Raw genomic sequence first — 27,834 nt, forward strand, 5'->3', positions numbered from 1 at the left:
GTAAAGGCTGTAGGTCAATCCTTGCGGGTGCTTTTATTGGATGTGCCGCTGTCAAGCAGTGCTGAAGAATTGGAAGGGCAAACGCCAGAAAAGGCAGAGAAAAGACTAACATAAAATCAGCATTATGTAGCTCGGTCCTGCCTTATCTCCGCTCTTCTTCACCGTGAATAATCCTGCCGTGCCAGATTTCAGATCCGAAACTTGTGGACACGGAGCGGTCTTGTTTTTTTTTTTGTTGGTGTTTTTTTTTTTTTTTTTTTTTTTTTTTTTTTCAGATTCTGTGTCTCTCAAGCGATTGCATTCTCCAGAGGTGGTACTTCCACTACAATCTGACAGCCTCTACATCCTTTTATTTCCTCCAAGAATGAGAGAAAATCGTGGAGCCCGGTGACACTGAAGACAACTGCACCCGTGTTTGGACCTCTTATATCAGGCGGATCATCCTCAACCGGGCAGCGGATGCCTGAATGGAGATTTGCAAGCCATCCACCAAGATTTCTCCGCTTCCTAAATTGGTGAATTTGGGCTGATAAATGGAGTGTTCTGTCGGACTACATAATGGCATTATGTTTTACGGAGGGTGTTTGACATCGGAGCGACTGGCCAGAATAACACCCTGCAGTGTGAATATTTCAGCCTGTTGATGATGAACCGCTCAGGACTGGAGCAAAGTGTCGTGAGAACCGCTTTATGGCCCGTGTCTTGAGCTGAAGTGGACATCCAGATTGTTTAAGAAAGAGAGGAAGAAAAAAAAAGCATAATTTTTGATGGCTCCGGGGTGGGGGAGGACGACTACACATGAAACCTTGGACACAAAAAATGGATAAAACTATTGCATGAAGCTGACGTGGGGACTGCATGGTGTGTTTTTTAGGCCTAGCCTACTTGATAACAGTGAAGTTGAGAGAAAATGAGAAAATGGTGATGTGGTACGAAGAAGGCGAGAATAGGAGCCGGAGTGAGGAATCAAAATCGTCCATGGGGATCTGAGCAGCCCAGCTGAAGAATAACGGAATCCGAATTTTCGAGGATAAGACAGCTGCTTTGATTAAAGACCTCCAATTAACTTCATGTGAAAAAGAGAGGGAGGAAATCAGCTTCCTGGTCGGGGGGTGGGGGATAGAGGGATATATTATTCATGCCTTGTGTTAGAGCAATTGAAGAACCGGCTTTGCTGTGGCCTAGATGATACATATATATGTATTTATATATATATATATATATATATATATGTATATATTAAAAAAAATAAACCTTAGGAGGAAAAGTGGACCTTAAAAAAAGAGGGCGAATGACACTCTGGTAGCCTCAAAGTAAAGCACTTGCGCAAAAAAAAAAAAAAAAAGGCTGAAGTGGGTTGAAGCATGGGCTGTGCTTCAAGTATTCATATCTCTGATAGGGTGGTCTACCACAGTGGAAAAGAGTCCGAGGATTCCCACTCACCCCAGCAGACTAATACCACTCAGCATCAAGGAAATCCTGCCTCGGGACTACCCATAAAACCCCCGTGCTGCAAGGTGAGGGAACCTACATTCATTACATTTTTTACAGAGACACAGGAACAAAATGTGTGTGTGTTCATCCAGTTTAAAGTTGTTCTGCAAAAAGCCTCTTTTGCATAATAGAAAATAACTATTTAATTCACATAATAATGCTGTTAAGGAAGCCAAACAACCAGATTTCAAAAACTTAAATCATCTTTAATAGCAATATTATAGAAATACAGTAGATATCCCGGGAGACAAAAAAAAAAGGAGTGGGGGGCAATAAAGAGGAGCTAGTCCACGATACACACTCAGTTAAAGGTCGAGGGGTCAAAGGCCTCCACACTAACCTGAGGTATTGTTGTCTTTATTTTTTATGTAACAGTCACGATAAAGCAAACATGTGCAGCAGTTTTCAGTCGCTTCAGATGTACATGATGTGCATGATCTTACTGCTGGAGTAATTTATAGAACTAAGCATGACGCTGACATCTGTAGTCAAGCATGTTTCATGTGACACAGCTCTGGTCTCTGCTCAGTTATGCTTTTCAAAAGGATGTCCTCTCTTATCGAGGCCTAAACTTTGTGTTTCATGCATAACATGAGAGAGAGAGAGAGACAGTAGTTTTCAGAAACATGTAACTGAAAGTGTTTGTAAAGTGGACAGAGGTATCTGAATGGAAAGTAGGAACAGGTATTGAAAAGGATTGAGTGACATAATAGCAAAAATCAGTGTGTTACATCATCGCAAAAAAAATGACAGTGCCATTTGTGTGTTGGACCACAAATAATTACACTAACAGAGGATAACCAAATGTGCTGCGCCTGCTTGAATGCAGGCACTAAAAAGATGTTTCTAATCAAGAGGATGATGATTTTTGTGATTATTTGCCATTTATGTGTTGTGTAAGAGGTCACATAAGAAAAACCTATCACTAGTATTCAGATTTACGAGCAGATGTGTGTTTGGAGTTGAGAAAGATGTCTTTTTTCCCCCCAGCAAACTAAGAAGTGAAGTTCCTGTTTTTTCAAAAGTCCTCGTCCAATATGTAGAAAACTGAGTCATTAAGCAGTATTGAGTTGAGAACAGTTATTCTATCTCTAACTAAAGGATAATGATGTAGAAGCCTCCAGCAGTGGCACATTGATAATAAAATCAAAGGAAGCTCATACTGTAATGTTTGCATGTACATCTCTGCAGGTGTCGGCAAACACAAAATGTCCATAAAAAAAAGTGTGATTTTGTGAATTCAGTAGTGCATGAGTGCGTCTGTGTGTTGGCTGTTTTCATGAGTATGTGTGCGTTTGTCTGACAGACCGCAGGCTATTTGAGGGCCTCTGTCAAGCTGAATTTTGTGGCCAAATGTCACTGCAGGATCCAGTGAGAAGTCATTGTGACAAATGCGCCCATGTCAAGACGCCCACTGTTCCTTTGATTGAATTAGTCCCCTGATTGAGTTAGACTAATGGTATACAAATCTCCTTCGGCTGGAAATGGTTAATCTCTGTTCTATAAAGTGTCATCCTTTACGTCCTCTGTGGTCGCCCCCATTGAGGGGCTGGGTTTATTTTTACCATAATGTATAGAAAAGTAAGTTATAGTTGCTTTCATCAAAAATCATGTGCACATCAGCTTGCTGTGATGCGTTCAAGGATCATACATGCCGCTGCCGCTTGCTGTAGCTCCTTTGATTTCTTCTACCTAAAAGAGATCAATAACGGCCATTGATTGTTCTGGAAATGTGTGTGTGCACAACCTAGATTTAATAAGACCCTTTGCAATTGTCATTAAAAACACTGATTTCTTGCATTTAATAATAATAATAATAATAATAATTCTATTTCAAGCGTCCCAGATGTGAGGATCTGCTGCTTCTCTTTGTCGTATGTGATTGGAAACTGAATGTCTTTAGGTTTTGGCGTGTTGGTCGGACGTCCTATTGGGCTTTAGGAAATTGTGATTTTGCACTATTTTTAGACCAGACGCTGAGGAAATGATCAGCAGACTAATCAATAATGAAAATAATCATTACTTGCAGCCTTAGTAGAAATTATATTAGATCCACATCACCTCTGATGTCTAATTATTATGTGTTTGTGCTGTTTTTAGTCTCTGTGTGCATGTTTGTGCCCTGGCTTGTGTCACTGTGATTCTGAAGGGAGCGCAGACACTCACACCCTTTTTATAGAATGATGATAATCATCCACATCTGCACACAGCTGGCAGTAGCTACAGTAAACGGCACGCGTTTAGCGTACTACAAAAGTGAATTAAGCAAATGTTAAAACTGTGCTGTATCTTTTATATTAGAGAGAGCGAGACATGTGCAGGCGTCTACAGTGTGAGAAAGATTCAATAGAAGTTTGGGAATGTGATGTGAGTCTTTGTCAAGGGTACGTTACCATCTGGGCTGCTCTGGCGATGATAAGGCTCAAGTACAAGGTCCTGTGATAGTGGGCAATTTTTTTGTGTGTTTGTGTGGCCAAACAGACAGAGAAAGACCTCAACCAAACACAACACCATTTATCTGGCCTTGACTTTTCCCGTCTGATTTCCCCCACTCATGGAAATCAAGTAGCCCCCCCCCCCCCCTTCCCCGTCCCCACGAACAGATAATGTAGAATCAGTTTTACCGTTACCTCTTACTATAAATGGGAAAGGACAATAAAAGGTGCTAAGCTTCTAAGTATCTGGAGAGTAATACCATCTTCCTTGCTGCCTGATTCCAGCCTCTACATGCATTAACATAAGTGGTGGAATCACTCAGCCATACCTCAGACTTCCCCCATTAAACCCTCCCATCCCCAGAAGTGACAAGGCACACAAGGTTGCTTTTCTAAACTAAAGCCTCAGTGGGGGAAACACTTAACTGTTGCTAACTCGCAGCGCAAAACTTATGAAAAGTCTCTGAAGCATGTGATACGTTTACTTTTAAAGGGTGTGTAGTAAAGATGTGATACACCGCTGACTGTGTGTGTGTGTGTGTGTGTGTGTGTGTGTGTGTGTGTGTGTGTGTGTGTGTGTGTGTGTGTGGTCTAAGTTGAGAGTCATTGGGTAATTTATTCCAGAGGAGGGCAAAGGCTCAGCATGGTGATGAATTAATCCACTGTGCTTTTTCTGCTGGCTGAGAGGAGCGAGACTGATATTGGCTCTTTTTTCTTTCTCTCTCTCTATTTCACTTTCTTTCATTTGACTATCACACTTTTGGAGCTCTTCCCCCTGTCTGTTGCTCCTGCTCTATACACACTTTTGCCTCTAAATGTCCAAAAAGTGAATACATTTATCTGCAGCTTACTGTTTTTATCATCACAATCACATATATGATTTATTGCACAATAGGAGCAGTCTCTCTGTGCACTCATAGACATGCTAACGTTCAGTTGACTTCAATGGCCCTGCTGTTGTCTTTGTACAGCTGCTGATTGGAATAAGTGATGGACTGTGCTTATCTATGTCTATCAAGGATGTCATGTGTATATATACAATGCTCTTTTATAGCCCAGAGCATGGCACAAACGCCTGGGGAAAGGTTTTGGTGCTGTAAGACACTATGGACAAAAACATCCAACCACAATGGCACATGTATGTTAATTAAAGGAATAGTTTGACATTTAGCTTGAATGCTAATTTCTTTCTGGTAGAGTGTTAGTAAACTTCTGATGAGAAGATCCATACCCCTCTCTGTATGTATGTACAGTAAGTGTGTAGCTCAAGTCAGCAGCCGGTTAGTTTAGCTTAACATAAAGACTGAAAACAGGGGAAAACAGCTCCAAGAGGTAACAAAATCCACCTACCAGCACCTCTAAAGCTCACTCATTAACATGTTCTATCTTTTTTGTTTAGTTTGTACCAAAATAGTAGTCCCTGTAAAATGTTCAATGTCGTTTTTTCCCTTGCACTCATGACATAAGGGGTTATTTATTGATAGGTGTTGGCAGGCTGATTTTGTAGATGGAGCCAGGCTAGCTGTTTCCCCCTTTTTCCAGTCTTTATGCTAAAATAAGTTCACTGACTGGTGGCTGTAGCTTCAGATTAACCCAACAGACATGTGGGTGGTGTCTATCTTTCTGATTGGACTCTTGCCAAGTAAATACAAATTTTCCCAAAAAGTCCGGAAACTGTTCTTTTAAGACTGAAACATTTTTTATTTTTCTACAGTAGTTGTAGGATATCGCCGACTTTAAAATTCACTGAAACACAGAGTACAATACAGCCTTTAAATAATAATCAGCTGCAGTGTGACCCTGTGTTTCCCTTCCTGTCTGGAGTGTCTGCAGGGGCAGTAAGGGGAGATATATATATTTTTTTGCCATGTCATTTATCTCAGCTTGGCCATGAGCAGAAGGAGTTGAGAGGAAGCGAGATGGGGCCTATGCAGCACCCACAGTCCACTGAATGAAGTATTGGCAGCTCCACCAGAGCTTATCATAGTGGAAGATGTTTGTATACAGCAGGAGATGTCCAAGAGTTCAGGGTGAAACATGACGTTAGTACAGTATTTATACATTTTATTTCCTAGAACCAATCTATTTTTGAGCATTAAGCAGCTCCAGCACTTGACGTAATGACACCAAAGTCTCCCCCTGCTGACAGCGTGAACGTTGATCCTCTGTAGAAATCAAATTAGGATAATATAATAAATCCCTTTGTCACCTTTTATAGTGGGTCTGTTCATCTCCGAGAGCTTGCTCTCTCATGAGGTGTCAGTTGGGTGCATGTACTTATGAAACAGAACCTCCCATTGTTTTTTAAATAGTCTTAACAAATAAGACCACATTCAAAGCTTGTTCTGCTCCCCCTCCAGGTTAAGAATTTAGTATCATAAGGTCAGCATGTGATAGTTTCATGAGATTATGGAAATTGTATTCTTCCAAAACAAGACATTACAAGTGTTTACTTTGTAGCAGCGCTCTCTGTTCTCTTTCAGAAGCTCACAGGAATGTAGATGTGAGTGGGCCCAGGTCCACTCACATCTAGCCTTCATGCTCCTGGAAAGTGTCTCCCCCAATTTCTGGGTTTTTCTAAATTGTAAGCATTGGCGGGGTGCGCGGTATCACGCTGCCGATGTGTATTTCAAATGTGTCAGTTGAGAGTTGGCGGAGGGGATCGAATAGTTTTTATATCTAAGTTTGTGCATCATTTTGTGATACAGCGGCAATCAAAAAACAACCTTCTATAACTATAACACATGGGAAGTGCTCCAATCCTGCTAGAAAACAAATGAATATCTTGAAGTAATGACCACCAGAAAATGATCCGCACAGGTGGACGTAAACATTTGGCCAGGAATTGAATTTCCACGCATACTGTATACTTTATTTTGACACTCTCTGGAAGTTGATTTAAACAGCCATAGAGCATACAGTGAAAGGGAAATTAAATTAATAGTTTGAACTTTTGGGAACACCTACCAGCACTTCTCAAGGTCACTAATTCATTTTTCCATTAAAGTTTTTTATTTGTCCAAACACCAGTGTGAAACCGCCAAGCTGTGGGTCTACCAGGGGGTTTTGTGCCAGAATATTTCTGTAACTTAGTCTGGAGTGTTGAGGTTGCCTCTATAAAACCACAGCTTGTTGTTTTTACACTTGTGTTTCTTTACAGATAAAAAATCAAATATATCATGTTAATTAGTGTGCATTAGAGGTGCTTGTAGGCTGATTCTGTTACCCGTGCACTGAGCCAGGCTAGCTGTTTTCCCCTGTTTGCAGTCTTTATGCTAAGCTAAGCTAACCAGCTGCTGGCTGTAGTTTCATATGTACCGTGTAAACATGTGAGTGGTGTTGATCTTCTCAGCATGAAAGCAAATAAGTGCATTTCCCAAAATGAGCTATTCCTTAAAGATGGAGTCATAGCAGTCCTAAAATAATGTAATGTACATTAATTTCTATATATGTTGTGCCACAATGTTTCCAATTATCTCGTTGAACCTCTCTTCTCTAACGTTTGGCAGTCTGTAAAAACTTGTATTTGTTCAGTTGGTAACACCACAACTATTTACTGTTTTAGCTATATTTTCAATGTTTTTTTAACTTGTGAATGCCCCCTTCAGATACCACAGTGATGTCATGTGCATACCCTCTATACTAAAATATGTTGAGGTCTTAATCCCACACTTAAGAATGGTTTTGAAAAGTACACCATGTACAGAACTCCGTCATTGTTCCTCCAAAGGAAGAGTTCTTCTGAGAGTCATCTCTCTTGCATATTGTCAGTGTCAGTGTAAAAAAAAATAAACCTAGGAGGAAAAGTGGACCTTAAAAAAAGAGGGCGAATGACACTCTGGTAGCCTCAAAGTAAAGCACTTGCGCAAAAAAAAAAAAAAAAAGGCGAAGTGGGTTGAAGCATGGGCTGTGCTTCAAGTATTCATATCTCTGATAGGGTGGTCTACCACAGTGGAAAAGAGTCCGAGGATTCCCACTCACCCCAGCAGACTAATACCACTAGCATCAAGGAAATCCTGCCTCGGGACTACCCTAAAACCCCCGTGCTGCAAGGTGAGGGAAACTACATTCATTACATTTTTACAGAGACACAGGAACAAAATGTGTGTGTGTGTCATCCAGTTTAAAGTTGTTCTGCAAAAAGCCTCTTTTGCATAATAGAAAATAACTATTTAATTCACATAATAATGCTGTTAAGGAAGCCAAAAAAACCAGATTTCAAAAACTTAAATCATCTTTAATAGCAATATTATAGAAATACAGTAGATATCCGGGAGGACAAAAAAAAAAGGAGTGGGGGGCAATAAAGAGGAGACTAGTCCACGATACACACTCAGTTAAAGGTCGAGGGGTCAAAGGCCTCCACACTAACCTGAGGTATTGTGTGTCTTTATTTTTTATGTACAGTCACGATAAAGCAAACAGTGGCAGCAGTTTTCAGTCGTTCAGATGTACATGATGTGCATGATCTTACTGCTGGAGTAATTATAGAACTAAGATGACGCTGACATCTGTAGTCAAGCATGTTTCATGTGAACAGCTCTGGTCTCTGCTCAGTTATGCTTTTCAAAGGATGTCCTCTCTTATCGAGGCCTAAACTTTGTGTTTCATGCATAACATGGAGAGAGAGAGAGACAGTAGTTTTCAGAAACATGTAACTGAAAGTGTTTGTAAAGTGGACAGAGGTATCTGAATGGAAAGTAGGAACAGGTATTGAAAAGGATTGAGTGACATAATAGCAAAAATCAGTGTGTTACATCATCGCAAAAAAAATGACAGTGCCATTTGTGGTTGGACCACAAATAATTACACTAACAGAGGTAAACCAAATGTGCTGCGCCTGCTTGAATGCAGGCACTAAAAAGATGTTTCTAATCAAGAGGATGATGATTTTTGTGATTATTTGCCATTTATGTGTTGTGTAAGAGGTCACATAGAAAAACCTATCACTAGTATTCAGATTTACGAGCAGATGTGTGTTTGGAGTTGAGAAAGATGTCTTTTTTCCCCCCAGCAAACTAAGAAGTGAAGTTCCTGTTTTTTCAAAAGTCCTCGTCCAATATGTAAAACTGAGTCATTAAGCAGTATTGAGTTGAGAACAGTTTATCTATCTCTAACTAAAGAGATGATGTAGAAGCCTCCAGCAGTGGCACATTGATAATAAAATCAAAGGAAGCTCATACTGTAATGTTTGCATGTACACTCTGCAGGTGTCGGCAAACACAAAATGTCCATAAAAAAAAGTGTGATTTGTGAATTCAGTAGTGCATGAGTGCGTCTGTGTGTTGGCTGTTTTCATGAGTATGTGTGCGTTTGTCTGACAGACCGCAGGCTATTTGAGGGCCTCTGTCAAGCTGAATTTTGTGGCCAAATGTCACTGCAGGATCCAGTGAGAAGTCATTGTGACAAATGCGCCCATGTCAAGACGCCCACTGTTCCTTTGATTGAATTAGTCCCCTGATTGAGTTAGACTAATGGTATACAAATCTCCTTCGGCTGGAAATGGTTAATCTCTGTTCTATAAAGTGTCATCCTTTACGTCCTCTGTGGTCGCCCCCATTGAGGGGCTGGGTTTATTTTTACCATAATGTATAGAAAAGTAAGTTATAGTTGCTTTCATCAAAAATCATGTGCACATCAGTTGCTGTGATGCGTTCAAGGATCATACATGCCGCTGCCGCTTGCTGTAGCTCCTTTGATTTTTTCTACCTAAAAGAGATCAATACGGCCATTGATTGTTCTGGAAATGTGTGTGTGCACAACCTAGATTAATAAGACCTTTGCAATTGTCATTAAAACACTGATTCTTTGCATTTAATAATAATAATAATAATAATATTCTATTTCAAGCGTCCCAGATGTGAGGATCTGCTGCTTCTCTTGTCGTATGTGATTGGAAACTGAATGTCTTTAGGTTTTAGCGTGTGGTCGGACGTCCTATGGGCTTTAGGAATTGTGATTTTGCACTATTTTTAGACCAGACGCTGAGGAAATGATCAGCAGACTAATCAATAATGAAAATAATCATTACTTGCAGCCTTAGAAATATATTAGATCCACATCACCTCTGATGTCTAATTATTATGTGTGTGTGTTTTTTAGTCTCTTGTGCATGTTTGTGCCCTGGCTTGTGTCACTGTGATTCTGAAGGGAGCGCAGACACTCACACCCTTTTTATAGAATGATGATATCATCCACATCTGCACACAGCTGGCAGTAGCTACAGTAAACGGCACGCGTTTAGCGTACTACAAAAGTGAATTAAGCAAATGTTTAAAACTGTGCTGTATCTTTTATATTAGAGAGAGCGAGACATGTGCAGGCGTCTACAGTGTGAGAAAGATTCAATAGAAGTTTGGGAATGTGATGTGAGTCTTTGTCAAGGGTACGTTACCATCTGGCTGCTCTGGCGATGATAAGGCTCAAGTACAAGGTCCTGTGATAGTGGGCAATTTTTTTGTGTGTTTGTGTGGCCAAACAGACAGAGAAAGACCTCAACCAAACACAAACCCATTTATCTGGCCTTGACTTTTCCCGTCTGATTTCCCCACTCATGGAAATCAAGTAGCCCCCCCCCCCCTTCCCGTCCCCACGAACAGATAATGTAGAATCAGTTTTACCGCGTACCTTACTATAAATGGGAAAGGACAATAAAAGGTGCTAAGCTTCTAAGTATCTGGAGAGTAATACCATCTTCCTTGCTGCCTGATTCCAGCCTCTACATGCATTAACATAAGTGGTGGAATCACTCAGCCATACCTCAACTTCCCCCATTAAACCCTCCCATCCCCAGAAGTGACAAGGCACACAAGGTTGCTTTTCTAAACTAAAGCCTCAGTGGGGGAAACACTTAACTGTTGCTAACTCGCAGCGCAAAACTTATGAAAAGTCTCTGAAGCATGTGATACGTTTACTTTAAAGGGTGTGTAGTAAAGATGATACACCGCTGACTGTGTTGTGTGTGGGTGTGTGTGTGTGTGTGTGGTGTGTGTGTGTGTTGTGTTGTGTGTGGTGTGGTCTAAGTTGAGAGTCATTGGGTAATTTATTCCAGAGGAGGGCAAAGGCTCAGCATGGTGATGAATTAATCCACTGTGCTTTTCTGCTGGCTGAGAGGAGCGAGACTGATATTGGCTTCTTTTTTCTCTTCTCTCATTTCACTTTCTTTCATTTGACTATCACACTTTTGGAGCTCCCCCCTGTCTGTTGCTCCTGCTCTATACACACTTTTGCCTCTAAATGTCCAAAAATGAATACATTTATCTGCAGCTTACTGTTTTTATTCATCACAATCACATATATGATTTATTGCACAATAGGAGCAGTCTCTCTGTGCACTCATAGACAATGCTAACGTTCGTTTACTTCAATGGCCCTGCTGTTGTCTTTGTACAGCTGCTGATTGGAATAAGTGATGGACTGTGCTTATCTATGTCTATCAAGGATGTCATGTGTATATATACAATGCTCTTTTATAGCCCAGGCATGGCACAAACGCCTGGGGAAAGGTTTGGTGCTGTAAGACACTATGGACAAAAACATCCAACCACAATGGCACATGTATGTTAATTAAAGGAATAGTTTGACATTTAGCTTGAATGCTAATTTCTTTCTGGTAGAGTGTTAGTAAACTTCTGATGAGAAAGATCCATACCCCTCTGTATGTATGTACAGTAGTGTGTAGCTCAAGTCAGCAGCCGGCTTAGTAATATATATATATTATACTATATATTATATATCTATAATATATATATGTGCGTATATATATATATATACTATATATATATATATATATATATATATATATATATATATATATATATATATATATATATATATATATATATATATATATATATATATATGAATAGACGCTGGACACTCTTGCTTGCTTGCTTGTTGCATATGTTAACAATGATTCTGACACTGTTGTCTCTCTACATGTACAAGGGCTGGAAATGCTATTTTCACAGCTCTAGAACAAAGCCAAGAGGCCATAGAGATCACTTCTGAAGATCAAGTAATTCAGGTGGGTTTCTAATAAATGTGAATACTTCTAGTTGCTTTATTGTGATGCACAGTTCATCTCTCTCCCCTTTTCTCTCGGTCCTCCCCCTCCCTCTCTTTCTGTCTCCCTCCTTCTCTGCCTGTTCATGTCTTGTGATCCCAGATCTCAGTAGTGATAGTTGCAGTCTCTGTCCTTCTGAATGGCTCCTTTTGTTGACATCAAAGCACTGTAGCCTGTTATCAAGATATGTTTTCATATAGAATATATGTTTTTAAACTCCATGAACTAAGCAGCGCAATGTTTCAGCCTCTCTGAATTCTTTTGGTTCGCAAAGTTCATATCTCATCCTCTTAACTGTGAACTCACCTCAGATCAAGCCTGAACACTCTTGTCACCTCTCCTTCGCAGTACGTGAACCCTGCCTATGAGTCCATTATGGGCTACCAACGAGGCGAACTAATAGGGAAGGAAATAATAGAAGTGCCTAAAAGTGAGAAGAATAAGCCTGATCTCCTTGAAACAATAAATTCCTGCATACGGAAAGGAAAGGTAATATGCATTCATTAAATCATCTATTTTAAACCATATATTTCACACCAAACTAATGAGGAAAAGAAATGATCCCCTTTTTGTGATTGTTGATACTCTTACATATATAGTTTTGACATGAAGATTTATGGCTTCACAATCCTATCACTCTTGTAAGCACTGCAGATATCTGCTCCTGCCTTTGTGTCTGTGCATTCATGCGTGCACGTGCATCCATGTGTGCTGTAAGTCCGCACCACTGGCCATCCAGCAGCTCTGTTTCATGTGCATAAGAACAGTGGTTGATGGCTGTGCTGTAATCTTACTACACAGAGAGCGAAGGTCAGTCCCAGACAGACAAACAGCAGGAAGAGTCTTTTTAAGCTGCCACAGCAGTCTGTAGGTGGGGGGACATGAAACGAGCGCGCCAGACTCCAGGAGCCCTCCCCCTATCCATTAAAGCAACTCTCTGCTCTCTGAAATATTCTAAACCACCCCACTTCACCACTTAACCTGCACCACAGACACTGCCATGCTACACCCAGTCCACACCCCCTTTTCAGGACATTTTCTAATTATTATAATTATTGTATTGAGTCCGTTGTTGTTTTAATATATGGTTCCTTTGTCTGTACATTGTGTGTGTCTATGTTTGATTTATTCTATCTCAGTTCTACCTTGTTATGTTCCAGGAGTGGCAGGGGATTTATTATGCCAAAAAGAAGAACGGAGACAGCATACAGCAAAATGTGAAGATCACACCTGTAATTGGACAGGGAGGGTGAGTGACAGTATGTTGAGGCCTGGCTCATTCAGTCTCGCTAAATGTAAATGACCTTTCCAGTAACTGAATAATGATACTGGATGAATATGTTTGTATCCTTTTATTTTACTGGTGTACTAATTAGCTTTTGTCATTCACAGAAAAATCAGACACTATGTGTCTATCAACTGGCCTTTACATGATAATAATAAGGTGAGTTGAAATGTTTTGCTGATTGTTAATGAATGACAAGAGCTTTTTCTGGCCAGCATGTATCAATGTGCTTTTCTCTCCTGTCCATGCAGAGTGATAAATCCACTGAACGTGTGCAGGCAGAGTCTCAGACAGGTAAGATCCATACCGAGAAGTCTTAACTCTACTCTGTATTAGGACAACATTACAGGTTCTCTCTGCTGGGCAGTTTTAAGCATTAGTGATGGAAGATCTTTCCATGATGGTGTCACTTGTGATCTGTCACAAGGTTCGAGGATGTGAGGACCAACAGTGTGTCTGTCATTAGGAAGCACAACATTAGTTCCAGTTTTACACAGATGATACACTAATTTTACTGAGACTGTAAACACCAAATATCTGTTAAATGTTAATAACAATAAATTGGAGACACATTTGGGAACCTGAACTTTCATCAAGACCCTAATGTCAAACGGCAGTCCTGCCTTATGTAGATGAGAAATACCTCAAAATAAATGTATTCTGTCTTTTGTTGACCTTGAAAAAGTTATCCACGCTTTTATTTTCTCTAAACTGAACTATTGTTCCTTGCTGTATTATGGTGTCAACCATGAAGCCAATTCCATGAAGCCAATTCCCAGCTGATTTCAAAATGCAGCAGCTATGCTCCCGACAGGCCAACAAAACAGGGATCATATCTCTCCTGTGTTGACGTCCTTTCACCAGCTCACTGAAAAGAAGTGATTTTAAAATGCTGCCGTGCGTTTGTGAAGCTGTGCATGTTCTTATATTTCACAGTAACTCTTGTGCAACATGCCTACGGCCCCTAGGTCTTCTGATTAGGTCTCTAAAGTTTGAATTTGCTTCTAATGTTGTGGTACAACCCTACTGAAAGTGTTTAGTCAGCATAGTTATTTGCCAATTTGAAAAATGTATTAAAACATTTATTTTTCTTCTCTACGGCCTTTTAAAGTGACTGGTGTTTTTCATTTCCTTTTTGTTTCTTTATTTCCTTATACTTTTGTTTGTGTCTTTGGTGTGTTTTATTACATTTAAAGTACATTGAGAAATTGCAAAAAATCCGTTTTTCAATATTTCTAAATGTCTTATTGAAATGCACAGTATGTCAATGGCAGAACTATTTGCCTCCTCAGACAAAGAAACACAGTTTCACACCCATTTCTGTGTTTTTCTATCACTTTGCACTTAAAAATCCCTATTATAACTATTTAAAACACATCAATGAGCCGCACTATTGGTGACTAGTCATTCATTACAATGAACACACACACTGTAGTTTATTTTGAGTCAATTCCACATACACCGTCCTGCTGCCATAAAATACTCACTGTAAATGTGTAGTAATCCACAGCTGAAAATAGTCCCCAACAAATACACTATTTAGTCCTGTGCAAGAAGCCTATGCTAAAAACTATACTGCCCAGTTGTTTAAAAACATTCTGAATCCTTTTAAACATATTAAACTATTTATTTTTTACTATTTATCCTCAATAGGAACTAATGGGCTTGAGTCTGAGGGCCATATGGAAGTCAAGTATTGAGAGCTGGCCTAACACAATCTTGGTTTTGATCTTTTTTGTCAATAAGAAAGATATAGAAACACATCAGCCTTTTCTTTTAAATGCCTAGGACAGATTTGATCATAGAAATAAAATGGATTATAATATCTACTGTTTTCTATCTATGGATTTGACTTGTGAGGTTGACCTGACAATCTTAATTTTAGTATTAGAGTATTTCCAATAGCTTATTTGATGTGAATAATGTTTAATACGACATACAATGACTTTATGTCATATCACTTCATGACTTTATTACATTTTATACACATCATTAGAATTTTACTGGATTAATACCTCAAAACTAAACTTGAGAGTAACAGCAGAATCACTAAGTAGAGTTAAAGTGATACAAACAGAGGGCTTGATTCTGGTTGTGCTGATCAAGCACGTCGCCTCCTCTTGCCAAGGATCTGGGGGCCAAAGTCAGCCTTGTCACTAAACTTGAACTGTGTTTGTTTTTGCGTGTTAATGTAAGATTTTTTTCTTGTCCCCAGACATCCAATCTAGTAAGCACAAAGACCGGAGGAAAGGCTCTTTGGATGTCAGATCCACAACATCTCGGGGGAGCGATGGTGAGAGTGAAGATAGATAGATGATGGAAACTCTGGCCGTTAATTTTCAGCTTATGAAACCTTCCCAGTTGTCTGTTTGCTTCAAGTGTTGATTGGACACACATGCAAACGCGATCATTAGATGGAAAACTGCAGCCTAATTTGCTGTTGAATTATAATATATGGATGTTTTTTTTCTTCCATCCTGCCAGGGAGCTCACAGCGAAGGCACTCCTCAATGGCCCGAATCCACTCCATGACTATAGAAGCCCCCATCACCAAGGTGGGTTCATCTCCCTCCTAGTCTCCGTCTTATGATTAGTACTTTATACTGATGCTCTGTATCTCATGAATGAACTCTTTGGTTTTTAAACTGTCACAACCGCCATGAGCATGTCTTGTACAGCTACTAGCATCGAGGCTAGAGGCCACGCATACCATGTCATGAGGCGATAGGGCTGATAAAATGCCACATTTCATGCACAAGGCAGGAAAGCATGTTAAACCAGAATGACCTGCTGTTTCAGTGGTTTATGTAGTTTGCAGCCTGGATAGTCGGAAACAGAGAAAGTCCCCAGGGATGGGTCATATGACACACTGCAGTTCCACTGCTGTATCATTTGACTGTAGTCGGTGCCTGTAGGCGGCATCCTCTGCAGTATAAAGCACTGATAGATGTGTGTGTGTGTGTGTGTGTGTGTGTGTGTGTGTGTGTGTGTGTGTGTGTGTGTGTGTGTTCTGGTAAGGATTAAACAAACACAATAATAGTGAGATTTAGAGGTTCTACACTGGACAGAGAAAAGCTATCTGTTTCCATGTTTCCAGTTTTTGTGCTAAACTGTCTCCCTACTGTTGCTTCATATTTGAATGAACTATATAACCATATATTTTTTAATCTTACCTGGATTATACTTTACTTTACCTGATTGTCTTTATTTCTTATATGTTCTGTTATCAGAACTTGCTTTGCCTGTTTTATCTTGGTTCAGTTCATGTCTTTCATTAATATTATATGTTTTTAGTCTACTTTTATTTTTGTTTGTTTTTGAAAAGTGCTTTACAAATAAAAATAAGCTTACTTATTTTGTCATCCAGGTAATCAACATCATCAATGCAGCGCAGGAAAGCAGTCCTATGCCCGTGGCAGAGGCCTTGGATCGGGTACTGGAGATCCTGAGGACGACTGAGCTCTACTCCCCACAGTTGGGCACCAAGGATGAAGACCCCCATACGAATGACCTCGTGGGGGGGCTGATGATGGTAAGCAGCAGGCCCTGTGGAGCATGAGGGTCCTTCGAAAAGTCTGAAACACCCAAACAGCTTCCTTCCGCTGCGAATGAATCGACTCCCATATGATAACACACGTCAGAGAATTCCACAGTGATAACACGCATGTCTACATGAATGTCCACATGAATGTCCATTCACCATGAAAGCCCATGATAATGCGTTAAATGAAAGAAACGGAGAGTGAGGAGTGTCCATGTGTGTGGACTTTTGTTTTTGTGAGGATCTCTGTCTATATTTGAGAGAGGGAGAGAGATTAACAGACAGCAATGGTGAAATACAGAAGTAGAAAGAGTGCCAAGTTGGCAGTCTTGGCAACAACCCCAGAGGAAGTGTTAGATTGTCCTTTGTGCTCCTGTAGGCTGGAGAGGAAAGCCCACCCCGCCCTCTCTGCCTCCCCCCCTCTCTCTCTCTCTGCACACATGCACACAGTCACACTCACATGAACCTCTTCCTCTCGACTCCACAGGCCTGGAAACATCCTGTTCTTTGGATCAGATGAATAAGCATGGCTTTACTTATACATGTACACTCTGGATGCATAGAGGCAGAGAGCTATTACACATAGTCCTTCCCCAGAAAGATTTGTTCAGCATAAGTGATGAAGGCTGATGAAACCAGAAAACCATGATGCGTGAGTTCAGGTTTAGATCGTTATTTATGTACGATCATATAGGTTCATGGTCATATGTAGTTGTATGTGTTTGTTATGGTGAAGTGTGCTTGGTATGAACTCAGAAGACGCAGTGAACATTAAGAGAAGAGCTGTCATCTTTCTGGGAAGAAAGTCTTAAAATAACCAGTGTGTACAGAGGCAGCGCCACCAAGAGACAATGCACAGGTCAAAGATGAGCCAGTCTCCTCTTCCTTTTTCACTTGTGAAGTAAACATTTCACTCTGCAAAACACACCCATGTACTCTCTAACGCCCAATATATATATATATATCTTACACCAGAATGACTGGGCGATGCAGGCCTGTCATTTACATAGTTGACAAGTGGCAAAAATGTTATTTAAGAAAAAGCGAGCCCTTATTGTCAGCAGTTTCTTTTTTTAATGTTTTTTTTTTTAATGTTTTAACATTTTTATTACCTAAGGGCATAGTTCTATTACCACATAACAAACATTTTAGTTCAGAATGATTTCATTGTAGCTTCTTGTCACATTTAAACAATATACATTGTTTTTATAAAATGGAAGCAAAGCTACTGCAGTGATTGTTGCTAAAACAAGACTAAGGGTATATTCCAATACCTATACTATTATACTATTATACTATTTAGCGTGCCAGAGAAATATATCGTATGTCAAATGCTGTATTCCAAACAAGAGGGTCAAAGTTCAAGGCGCAATGTTATGACAAAGTAGTATTTACCAATTGTATTCATACTGCATGCAACAGTAAGTACTTTGTAAAGGCATACTAAAAGTAAAAAGAAAAGGTATGCGATTTGTGACTCAGCCTAAGAGTCTACAGTAACGCTAGCGGCTCTGTGAGTCCGCTAAGATATGTTCACTATCTTAGTTAATCCTGTTGAGATGCCAACATTTGCCAATTAGTACTAAACACATAGCACAACTGAAGCTCATTACCTCATAATGACACTAGAGTAAGGGGTTAAATTCACCCGCGAGGAACATAAAAGTCTTTCTGTACCAGATTTCATGCCATGTTGAGATATTTCACTCAAAATCACAAATGTTAACCTCATGAGGGCGCTAGAGGAAAAGTCAGGTGATCACTATTGTCACCAGGATTCATCCTCTGGGGACCATGAATATCAGTACAACATGTCATGGCAGTCCATCGAATAGTTCTTAATGTTTTTGTCTGGAAAGTCGCTTGGTCAACGGACGGATAATAATTGCTTTGATCAATCTTCACTTTCCCTATTGTTAACATGTAGTCTATTATCCACATCTGATACAAATCACAGTCTTAGAAGAGCCGGACCATTATACTTCTAACCTCTGAGAAGCATGTGTTTGATTATGTGGGTGATGATGTGTTACCTCACTGATGAGCCCCATTTGCTATCACAGCATGCAGAAATGCCCAGAGGACGGCAAATGTCATAATGGAATAATTTACTGCAGATTATCTAACGTGTACAGAAATGATCACGGTGTCATTTCTGACACAACTAATGCAATTCATAAATATGGAAACGCAATTTGTTACGCTCTTGCCTCAGTCAAAATGCAGCAACAATACGTCCAGTCACACTGACATGATAAACACAGATATTAATTGTTGTCTTTGCTGGGAACATCATTTGAAAATGAGAGATTCTAGTTAAGGATTTTTGGCACAAACTAACTTTAGTTAGATGTAAACATTAATCTATCCAGATACTCTTGGTGCTCTGAGGTGCTCAAAAAGTGCTAATGTTTTCTTTTCTACTTTTTGACTTGTGGCTTAAACCAGGTATCATTTGTCTTGTTTTGTGGGTCAATGAACAGAGGTGGAAGGAGTACTCAGTACTTGAGTAGAAGTACACAATTATTAGCAGCAATATTTACTTAAAGTACCAAAAGAGACTGCTCTCACCAAGATCTCTTTACTGTAAAGTCTGAGCTGATGTCTGAGTTGGTGTTTGTGGAAGCTCAATTTAGCACAGAAGACTTTATATCTGATCTAATGTCAGAATAAATGTCTCAAAGCGTCCCAAACACTTTCACTGTCCAAAATTGTTTTGAAGGCCCTTGCAGTTTTTTGACAGCCTTGACACTGCTGCACCTAACACCAAGCTGAACTCAAGAAATATGAATGATGCAGTCAGTTTTAGCTACCTCACACCCTGACACTTTCTTTCTTTCCTGTTCACAGGATGGTTTACGCAGATTGTCAGGAAATGAATACATCTTGGCCACAAAGCGTAAGTTTACCTAAACCATGCAGGAGGGATGATATGAAGTGCTATTTCACGTTTTCTATTGATTTTCTCCAGTTGTCTTTATCTGAATGCCGCCTTTCTTGTGTGTTCCTTTGCTCACAGAGCCCCACCATGTCCTCAGTCACCTCACAACTCCTCTGTCTTTAAACGACATCCCCCCTCGTATTGCCCAGACCATGGAGAACGAGGACTCTTGGGACTTTGACATCGTCAACTTGGAGGCTGCAACTATGAAACGGTGAGGCAACAAGCCAGTTAGGGGCTACCAGAGGAACTGTTTGTAATGTATGAGAGATTATATTAAACTACCATGCTGAATCCTCCCGCAGGCCTTTGACCTACTTGGGCATGAAGATCTTCTCTCGATTTGGGGTCTGTGAGTTCCTAAACTGCCCTGAGGCCACTTTACGCTCCTGGCTACAAGTGATTGAAGCTAACTACCACTCCAGTAACTCCTACCACAACTCTTCTCATGCAGCTGATGTCCTGCATGCAACAGCATATTTTCTCGGCAAGGAAAGGGTCAAGGTAAATTAATACATTTGAATATTTAATGATAAAGAATACTATCTTCAAAATACATGCCAAGCTTGTAAAACATACCTTGATCTCAGAATGTTGCTGCTGGTCCAGAGCTTAATCTAAAGCCTAAAGACAACTATTTTAATAACCAATTCATTCATTATTTTTTAAACGAAACTGGTTTGGTTCCAGTTTTTGAAATGTGTGCATTTACTGCCCTTCTTTGCCTTATGTGAAACTAAATTTTTTTTTTTTTTTTGGACAAAACAAGCTAATTAAAGATTTCGCCTTGGGTTTCTGGGATGTTGTATTGCCATTTTTCTATTTTTGGTTAATTCAATAATTGAAAATATTATTGAAAAATGAACTGATAATTAAAATAATTGTTAGTTGCTGCTTTAGAACCAATAATTAGCTTTTATCAAAAAAAGGTCTCAGGTCATTTAGCTGTTATTTAATGAAATATGTGCATAAAGTAGCAGTGAACGCTCCATTGTTACAGTTTTTGTCATGTGATCGGTATGATACCAACTCCATTAGTTCCCAACAAGCATCAAAAATCGCATTTTTCCTACTGTTTTATCTCTGTTTGGTATTTCAGTACGCTGCACAAATGTTCACTTTACATGCCTTTTTCTTTTTTTCCATGTTGTCAAACTGTCAAAGTCAAAGTAAATTATTGAATGTTCTGTATATGTTTGATTTGAGAAAAAAACTAGAAGCCAGAACTGGTCATTCAAGAGTAGATGTGAAACTAAATGGCTGTTCCTGAAAGTCAGATGCATGTGTTTGGTATCTTGTAGATGCAGCTACATTAATGTGAAGATTAAATGTTATTAATCTAATAATGAATTTCGACTGTCTCTCACAATGTAGAGCTACTTCTTGGTTCAACCTGCAGGCTAAACTGGATGCACGTCACAGCTGTGTTGATAGTGGGATGTGACATGTCTAGTGAACTTAGAAGAAGGTTATACTGTGCCAGCTTTTGCCTAGTTTATCATTCAAACTACAGACCAAAGTCGTAATATACCAGACTTTTCCTTTAAATGCCAAACTCTTTCTCCAATCTGCCCTAACAGCAAAGTTTGGATCCCATTGACGAGGTGGCTGCCCTGATTGCTGCTACTGTGCACGACGTGGACCACCCAGGCCGCACCAACAGCTTCCTGTGCAATGCAGGAAGCGAGCTGGCCATCCTCTACAATGACACCGCTGTGCTAGAGAGCCACCATGCAGCACTGGCCTTCCAGATCACAACAAGAGATGATAAGTGCAACATCTTCAAAAACATTGAAAGGTAGGAGAGTCAAAACACAAGGAATAGGTCATACCCCAAAATGTGTAAGTTGTCATCACCTGTTCATGCCTTGGCTGTTCATAGATCATCAAACACAAAACATTAGCCTCCATGGTTAAACTTAGTCAATCCCTTAAGTGGATGTAGTAGGTAACTACAAGTCCTGGAAAAACCCTTCGATACAAAGACCTCAAGAAGTCTAATCCAACCATCAATCAATTCAAAAAGTGCTTTGTGTGCAATATTTACCTCAGTGTCTCCAAAAGTGCTAAACTAACAGTTTTACTGACACGAGGTTGAGAAGGGAATTACTATATGAAGTACTATTCCTTTCATTTATTTTAAATTAGACTTTTGACTTTTGAGCTAATGTGCGATTTAAACAATTGCTCTAGGAACTCAGTTGTGTGAAATTGTTTTACAAAAACGGGCTTATTAGATAAACAAATATTCTGTAATATATAGAATATGCATCAATATACTGTAAAGATTCAGAAAAGTAGTATTTTTATGTATTGAAATTCTTATAAAAAATAGTGTGTGATACAGACATCACCTGAAGTATCATAAGGGGATAAGCTAAGTCTGCTCATGTGCAGATGAAAGCAACACTGTGTGTGTGTTGACAGCGACAGGGTAGTAATGTGATTTGAGTCCCAAAGCAGAATAGCTCACATGTGCTGGTCCCCTCAGAGGGGGAAGCAACAAAGCATCCATTCATCGCCACTGTCACTACAGTCAGAAGGGAAAAACTGTTCACACGGGTTTCCATGCTATTTACCACACTGTCATCTCACTCTCCCTAATTTCTCTTTTTCTCCTCTCCCTGCGTCCCCCTCCTTCATCTGTCCGTCTCGCTCTCTCTCTCTCTCTCTCTCTCTCTCGCTCTCTCTCTTTCTCTCTCTCTCTTTCTCTCTCTCTCTCTCTCTCTCTCTCTCTTTCTCTCTCTCTCTCTCTCTCTCTCTCTCTCTCTCTCTCTCTCTCTCTCTCTCTCTCTCTCTCTCTCTCTCTCTCTCTAGGAACGAATATCGAACACTACGACAGGCCATCATTGATATGGTGCTCGCAACTGAGATGACCAAACACTTTGAACACGTCAACAAATTTGTCAACAGCATCAACAAGCCACTGGCTGCTCTAGAGGAGAATGGGGTGAGATTAAAAATGCTGAAACAATGTTTTTATATTTTATACCTGTGTAGTAGCTCTAAATTTAGCTTGTTTTTTTCTAAATAGATCAGTGTTCAGAGCAGGAAGAACACACAGGAGCATTCAGACTATTTTAATCTCATTCTGTCACACACTGTCGCAGAATCATTCTCAGTCCAACAGTATGCAAGCAACAATCGTCTAAGAGCTTGAGAGATGGTGATCATGGTTCAGAGGACTTGTGGCCTGTTGTTGCCTGGGCACAGATATCTTTGTGGGGAGAGAATTTTACAACTTGGTACCATCTTTCTCGTCTGTGTGTGGAATGCTCAACACAGACATTTAAAAGTTGACTTGCCCTTTAAAGGCAGGAATAATCCGAATAAATGATTTGATGCCAGTGAAAATTATTTCCCTTGAATTATTATACTGAATACAGCCACTTTAAGGACATTTAACCGTTTAATATAAACTGTAATGGAGTTTAAGTTTAGTTGATGAAAAAATCAAAATGGTCAGTTAATTCAATCTTGAAACGTACAGTAGGCTGCAAATCATCTGACTGAACGGACCATGCTTTACTGTTTTACATGCAAGTGTTGCAGGAGCTCGTAATGAACATGTGCTGAGTACAGACTCTCCTTCTCCATAAAGGAAAAAACCTTTATCAGCTGTCAGTGCCATATTTCATCTTCCCGGGTTTGGTTTATGTACAGACACAGTCAGTTATTTTTAAAGTTGTTCAGCTGTGTGTGCTATGAGGAGCTGTCTATTGCCACTAATAAGTAGAACTTCAGTTGTCTTTGTACTAATGGTCTGCTTCGGGTTTTCTTTTTTAGGGAAACAATGACGAGGAATCTGTCAAAAGCGTTCTGACATCCCCCGAAAATCGCATCCTCGTCAAGCGGATGCTGATTAAGTGTGCAGACATCTCCAATCCATGCAGGCCTCAGGAGCTCTGTATAGAATGGGCCGGACGCATCTCAGAGGAGTATTTTGCACAGGTAATTAGAAGAAAATGACACGGTGTTGATTGTGTGGGGAGATGGATTTTGGTAATTTATGTATTAAATGTGCGTAATGATCACTTGTGCGGTTGTCTCTGGTGCAGACGGACGAGGAGAAGAGACAAGGTCTACCAGTGGTTATGCCTGTGTTTGACAGAAACACGTGTAGCATCCCAAAGTCCCAGATTTCCTTCATAGACTACTTCATAACGGACATGTTTGACGCATGGGATGGTAAGACTGCACGGCATGAAGGAAACACTACAGATACATACACTGCTCTACATCTGCATAATTAGTTGTTGCTTTTTTAACAGGGAATATTATTGAGATCAAGTTTTAAGAGAGTGTACAATAGTAACATAGGCAAACACAGTTCATGTCCCCACCATATAACACAATTATAGGTGGCATGAGAATAATGTTTGTAAATCTTCAGAAGGATTGAGAAACGTCCTGATATATACACGTATGTTGTTTGATACAGCTGTCAAATGAGCAACTTATTGAAAATGTCATGATCTTTAAAAAAATACTTTTATGCCTACGTTTGTGCTAAATCTTTGGGATCAATGCAGATACTGACCTTATCAAGTGGATCGGGAAAAAAACACGACGTGACTAAGACACATTAGATAGTTTCTTTGTCAATGTCATTATGAAATACAAATTCAAAATCACTTACATTCATCAAGTCAGCTGTGGGCCACCAACTCGCAGCCAAAGCGATGCGTGTTACCTTACATACAAATGAATCCAACAAAGTAAGGTATACAGATTTTAAATTTGGGCAAAAGAGAACGTCAGATCGGTACTCTGTATTGTCAGATATACTGAGTTGACGTTTAGGAGAGAAAAAGTTTGATTGGTGCATTCCTACTAATTCTTTCGACAAAACAAAATGTTGTTATCTCTCCAGCTTTTGCAGACCTCCCCAATCTTATGCAGCACTTAGACAACAACTTCAAGTACTGGAAAGGCCTGGATGAGAAGAAGCTGCACAGCCTGCGACCGCCTCCGGAGTAGGCGCTGAAGTGTTCGGCCCTGGGACTCTGCAGTCCGGGGCAGCCCTCCTCTCTCCTGCTGGGGCGTCTCTCTCCCTGCCAGCCCAGCCAGCCAAACGGCATCCTCGCCTTCACTCTTCTGCTTCTGTAGCACGCCGAGCGTCCACATGTCCGTCCATACAGAAACCACAGAAGGACTTCCTGACAGGCAGTTGCAGCTGGCTTGTCAGATGAGAACTGTGACAAACAGACACGGACACACAGCATCCTTATAAACTTCTCGTGCCTCTCAGGCATTCGCAGTGTAGCTGGTCAAGTGACATGACTGAGAGAGGGTCCTTTACAGGCCTCCTGGCAAAGCATCCGTCCCCTAATTACCACGTGGGCACTCCTGTCTGCCTGTGAAGTTGCTGTTTGAGTAAAAACTGCTTGTTTACTGAAGGAGCAAGCAACACTGAAGGAAGTGGGTGGAAATGTTGCCTGGATATGAAGGTGTCCAATCCACGTCAGGCCATATAATCACCTTTGACCTCCATCCCTGTGCACACAGCAAGGCAGGACTGCTCCTTCTGCCCCCGGAGGCCACACCGTGAAAGAACACTCCACTGCTTTTTTATTTATTTTTTTTGGCAATACTTTTATGTGTCCTTCAGAAACACAAGTTAACACATAGCTGTCATAACAGACATGTCGGAGGGGATGCTTTCTTTTTGGGTCAGGCGTGGGTCTCTCTTTAGGCCACTGCTGAGAGAAAAAAACCTCAACATCATGATCATAAGTAACTATTTACAGATGATTTGGTATGTTAATTCTTCTTAGATGTTCCATATTTTCTATATAAAAGAATTCATGAATGAATTAGTTGATAAGTAAGAACAAAATTAATTTTTAAAAAAAGAGAGAAAAGCCAAAGCTGATGAAGACAAATACTATAACTCTCTAAAATTCAAAATTATTATTCATACAAAGCATTACCATATTAAACATTTTTATTTTCTTATCAAAAGTACAGTACCAGTTTGAATGAACACTTTTGTATTGCACTGTAAACAATATTAGAAATGTCTACGTCTCAGTGATTTGTCCAGGGATGGGATGTTGCATTGTAGAATAAGCTGTTATTGTTGATCATCAGGAGTTTGTGCGTGTGTGTGTGTGTGTGTCTGTGTGTGTGTGTGTGTGTGTGTGTGTGTGTGTGTGTGTGTACGTGTGGGTGTGTTTGGGTTGTAGGTGTGGGTGCGTGGGTGTATTCATTGTTGCAACAATCCCTTCCTCTTGGTTTAATGCTGTAAACCGCTTGACATTTGACAACAGCAGAAATATGTGAAAACATTTTGGACTTGAAAAAATTTTCTCCCAGAAATTTTTGTATCTGGTTTATCCTACTGAAAAGACTGCCTTATTTTATACAATATTTATACAGTACATCCCACTGTGCAACTGCAACGGACATCTGGAGTTTTTATTATAACATAGTCAAAAGGTTATGTTCCAGTAAATCTCAATATTTTTATAGACAATGACTTTTACACTGGATTTGCAGCAAATGAGATCAACCATTATAGCTATCTGAATACCTGTGAATTGGATGGTCACACAGAGCATGTATACAGAGAAGTAAATGGTTAAGAAGGATGTGGATCGCAGAGTTGTCCATCACTGTCTTTAAGCAGTCTCCTAGAGGCCAGCTTGCATTGATTTTTGATCAAACATCATTCTATTTTGGCCACTTGTCCAACATCCTTATGCACAGACCCAGCTTTTTGTTCAAGGCTGGTTTCAGATTAGGATACTAATATATGTTAAAGATTGTTGCTTATTAAGAATATTTCCTCTTTAAACAGTATATAAAATGCCATAACAGCTAAGCAAATTATGGTTAATAAGATGCATTGACCATGGTTATCTTTGTTTCTCTCTTATGACAGAATTGTACTCTCAATCAGGGGATTTGTTTGTTCCTTCTGATTCACATCTTGGTCTGAAGGCACGGAAAAAAATTAGAAACTATTCAATGAAAAATAAAATAATGTCAATTATAAGTTTGCAGCCTATTTCCTGCAATGATTCAACTTCTGTCCTCTTACTTCTGTCATCTTTCTCTGTCTTTTTTCTCTCATTTTTTATTAGCCTACAGTGTGCCATACAAATGTGTTTAATATTTGCCATGTCCTCAGAGTTTATCTAGCTATCGAACTACACCTCTAACTGTTCCTCTTTAGGTTACTTTTTTTTTAACTATCTTAATTTCTAGAGCAATATGAAATATTTAAAGGTTTTCAGTGTTCTGAACGTAGGCAAAAGATTAATCTCAACATGGTGGCTCGCTTGGATATCTATTGTACCTACTGTAAAAAGGACAATAGAAAACAAAATGAAACTCATTTCACTTTTACTGAGATGGCGTATCGAACAAATTTTTTTTTTTCTTCTTCCAGACTGTCCAATTTGAACATTAAATGGTAGAATACCAGATCTCAACTGGGGTAGGATAGGAACAGCCTTATTTAACTCTTCGGATCACTCCTCATTTTGAAAACTTTTTTGAAAGAACACATTAAAGCAAACTGCTTAGTGTATTGAATTAATCCCTGGTGTGTTTAATTGCCTATGAGTTCAACTTTTCATTTCTAAAAAGAAAACGTGTTATTTCTTCTTTCAAAAGTTAAATATTCTCGCTTTAAGGTTAGGGTAAGGGAAGCATCATGTTTTGGATTTATCAAGGTTAGGAAATAATTGTGGTCATGGTTAAAAGAAAACAATATTGGCTGTTGGTAGGAAATGGGAAATAAACAATGGTCTACCATGTCTAAATCACTTTGCTGACTCATCTATCTATCGCAACCTCTTCTCTTCAGGGTTTTGTGACACTAAAGACAAATTCATTCAACTACCAAATTTGTTCCTGGCAAACAAGTCAATTATTCTCACTGCTGCTAGATTGTTGAGCAGGTTGTTGTCTACTCGGCAATAATAATAAAGAATTACATTTTTATAAATGTATCGTTTGGATTGTGTTGAGTACTGTTTATTCATTCATTATGCACACTTTTTTGCCATACTATCTATGTGGACAAACTGTTTGATGGGTGTTGTGTGTATTTCTTTGCTCCGT

At 39.7% G+C, this 27,834-nt stretch overlaps 1 protein-coding gene across 1 annotated transcript; it reads left to right on the forward strand.

The window, feature by feature from the left end:
• The first annotated feature begins 267 nt into the window (after nt 1-267).
• pde8a (phosphodiesterase 8A) lies at nt 268-27,536 on the forward strand. The gene is made up of 19 exons (XM_029425607.1): nt 268-1,621; nt 7,882-7,982; nt 10,981-11,002; nt 11,877-11,955; nt 12,343-12,483; nt 13,155-13,243; nt 13,387-13,438; nt 13,531-13,573; nt 15,495-15,572; nt 15,764-15,834; nt 16,647-16,811; nt 19,671-19,719; nt 19,840-19,975; nt 20,067-20,265; nt 21,342-21,559; nt 22,579-22,711; nt 23,548-23,712; nt 23,820-23,949; nt 24,635-27,536. Exons 1-19 carry the CDS (start codon nt 1,365-1,367, stop codon nt 24,739-24,741), a joined length of 2,235 nt encoding a protein of 744 aa, XP_029281467.1. The 5' UTR covers nt 268-1,364; the 3' UTR covers nt 24,742-27,536.
• The last annotated feature ends 298 nt before the right edge of the window (nt 27,537-27,834 follow it).

Source organism: Cottoperca gobio, chromosome 3, assembly GCF_900634415.1.
Source record: "Cottoperca gobio chromosome 3, fCotGob3.1, whole genome shotgun sequence".
Classification (NCBI taxonomy): domain Eukaryota; kingdom Metazoa; phylum Chordata; class Actinopteri; order Perciformes; family Bovichtidae; genus Cottoperca; species Cottoperca gobio.